Raw genomic sequence first — 2462 nt, 5'->3', positions numbered from 1 at the left:
CCACCGCCCGGGCACTCGCCGAGGCGGTCGCCGCCGCGGGGCGCGCCGCGGCCGCCGCGCCGCCATGGGAGACCTGCGCGGACGCGCCCGCTGCAGTGTGCCCTTGCTGCCACCCCCACGGGCCGCACGTGACGCTCGCCAAGCACGCGGCTTTGCTGGGCGGCGCGCTGCTGGGACGTGAGGCGTCCCATGCGATGGCAAAGCCCGAACTCTTTGTTGTGGTGCTTCAGGTGTGCGGCGCCGCGATATGCGTATAGTCACCGCCTGCGTCAGCGACGGCCGGCTGTCGATTCGAACAGACAAACACCGCATCCACCGCTCATAGGAGGCCCAGCATATCACCTGAAACCGCACCTGCCCGCCCGCCCCGCACGACCCAAGGTACCCGGGGCGCTGTCGGGGCTGCTGCGCGCAGCGCTGGTGGACAGCTCCTTCCATTACCAGCCCTTTGCTGTGATGGCGGTCCACCTGACGCCCTCAGACAGCTCCCGCGCGGCCCTGCGCGCCGCCGCCGCCGCCGCTGTCACCGCCGCCGCCGCGGCGGTCTCGCGGGAGCGCGCGGGGCGCCTGCTCTGGTCCGCCGTCGCCGCGCAACTTACAACCTCCGCGGGCCTGGGGGCGTAGGATCGAGATAGGGAGGAGGTCGCCGCGCTCATCACCGCGACCTCGATTGTGTTCACCGGGGAGGCGCACTGCCCGCTGTTAAATGACCTGGCGTCCCACGCGCCCGCGCTGCGCCAAATCCTCGCGGCGCTGACAAACCGCGTTCGCCCAGGCGGCGGCGGCGGCGGCGCCTGGGACGGCAGGGATGAGGACACTGTTTGCTGCTGTTTGAGGCTGCTGCAGGGCGCGGCTGCCATGGACGGCGCGGCGACGCTGGCGGCTGCACGGTCGGTGACGGCGCTGGCGGCGCCGCTGCTGGCGGTGCTGGCGCGGGCGCCCGCCCTGCTGGAGGCCGACGGCAACTCCATGTGCCCCGCACTCGCCGCCAGCCTGCTGTTTGCCGCCGCGCGCCGCGGGGCTGGCACATCGCTGGTCGTGTCGGCGCCAGGCTCCGCGGCGGCCGTCGCCGCCGCGCTGCGCGCCGCGTGCGGCGCCAAGGGGCGCGGGAACGGCGACCGCGTGCACCTGCTGTACAACGCGGCGGCACTGGCGGCGTTCTGCACTGCTACTGACGGCGGGGACGTGTGGGCTCTCGAGGTCGCGGCGCCGCGGCACGGCGCGCTGCGCGCGCTGGTCAAGGCCGCGCGCGCCGGGCCCGCCGCCTTTGCGGCGCCGGCCGGCGGCGGCGGCTACGCCGAAGGCTCCATCGTGCCCGTCGACCCCATGGCTCTGCGCACGCAGGTCGCGTGCGCCCTTGGCTCCATCTCCTTTGCGCTGAGGGACCCCTACGAAGCCGCAGCCATGGCCGCCGCGGCAGCCAGGGACGCGGCCGCGGCGGCCCTGCCGCCAGATGATGAGCTGCGGGCCCTCGTGTGGGGCGGCCTTGCGGCGGGCGGCCGGGAGGGGCTGAGCCTGGCGCGTGTGATGGCCCTGCGCTCGACCGTCGCACAGTGTGACCTGGCCGCCACGCCCGGCGCGCTTGCCTGGCTGGCGGCGGCGGCCATCGACGGCGCGGGCGACCCCGGCCCCGCAGGCGTGACGTCAGGCAAAGCGCTGCAGGTGCTGCACACACTCAGCGGCGGCGAGCCGCAGCGGCCTCCGGAGCGCGGCTGCGTGCCGTGCACGGACGCCGGGTGCGTGGACCCGACCTGCTCCATGAACTTTCGCGCGCCAAACGCGGCAGTTGCGCGCGAACGGGCGGCCCTGAGCCTGCGAACTGTTGCCGAGCACGCTGGGACCAGAGGGGCCGACGGGGATGCCGCGACGCCAGCTGCCAATGCAGCTGAGGCGCTTGAGGCGCTGCTGGCCGGGCGGCTGCGTGGCGGCGTCGCGAGCGGCCTGGGCGCCAGCTTTGCGGCGGCGGTCGCGGCACCGCCGGCGCGGCAGAAAGCGACGGCGTCGTGCGCCGCTTGCGGAAAGGGCCATGCGCAGGACGGTTCGAAATTCAAAAAGTGTGGCGCCTGCGGGATACCGAGGTGAGCGCAGGGCAGTCTCTGCCCTTGACCATCTGCCCAGACCCTCGCAACTACCCCCACGTCTTGCGTCTCTGCTGTTCATTTCTGCGGTGCGGCAGGGCTGATTTTGCCCTGCTAGGTCGCATCACCTCTTAGCAGCCCGGCGGCGTGCGCTGAGCCGCGCACCACCGGGCGAGACGGTTGCAAGGGGAAATGAGGGCCCGCAGCACTGCACGCGTGGCGCACCCTGCACGCACTCAACTGCATGCAAATGCCAAGGCCCGGATTGAAATGCCCGCCTCAGTGCACACATGCATACGCATCAAGCGCAATTTCATGTTGATATCCACACTCACACACACACACACACACACACACACACACACACACACACACACACACACA

At 72.2% G+C, this 2462-nt stretch overlaps 1 protein-coding gene across 1 annotated transcript; it reads left to right on the top strand.

Moving 5' to 3' along the window:
• Positions 1-858: 858 nt before the first annotated feature.
• On the top strand, positions 859-2213 carry MNEG_2769 (hypothetical protein; the record flags this gene model as incomplete). The annotated part of the gene is made up of 2 exons (XM_014048756.1): positions 859-1736; positions 2177-2213. The coding sequence occupies 2 exons, from the start codon at positions 859-861 to the stop codon at positions 2211-2213; spliced, it is 915 nt and encodes a 304-aa protein (XP_013904210.1).
• Between the last annotated feature and the right edge of the window lie 249 nt (positions 2214-2462).

Source organism: Monoraphidium neglectum (genome assembly GCF_000611645.1).
Source record: "Monoraphidium neglectum strain SAG 48.87 unplaced genomic scaffold scaffold00324, whole genome shotgun sequence".
NCBI classification, from domain to species: Eukaryota; Viridiplantae; Chlorophyta; class Chlorophyceae; order Sphaeropleales; family Selenastraceae; genus Monoraphidium; species Monoraphidium neglectum.
Note: the sequence above shows the minus strand (reverse complement) of the source record. Positions and strands in the feature narration are given on the sequence as shown.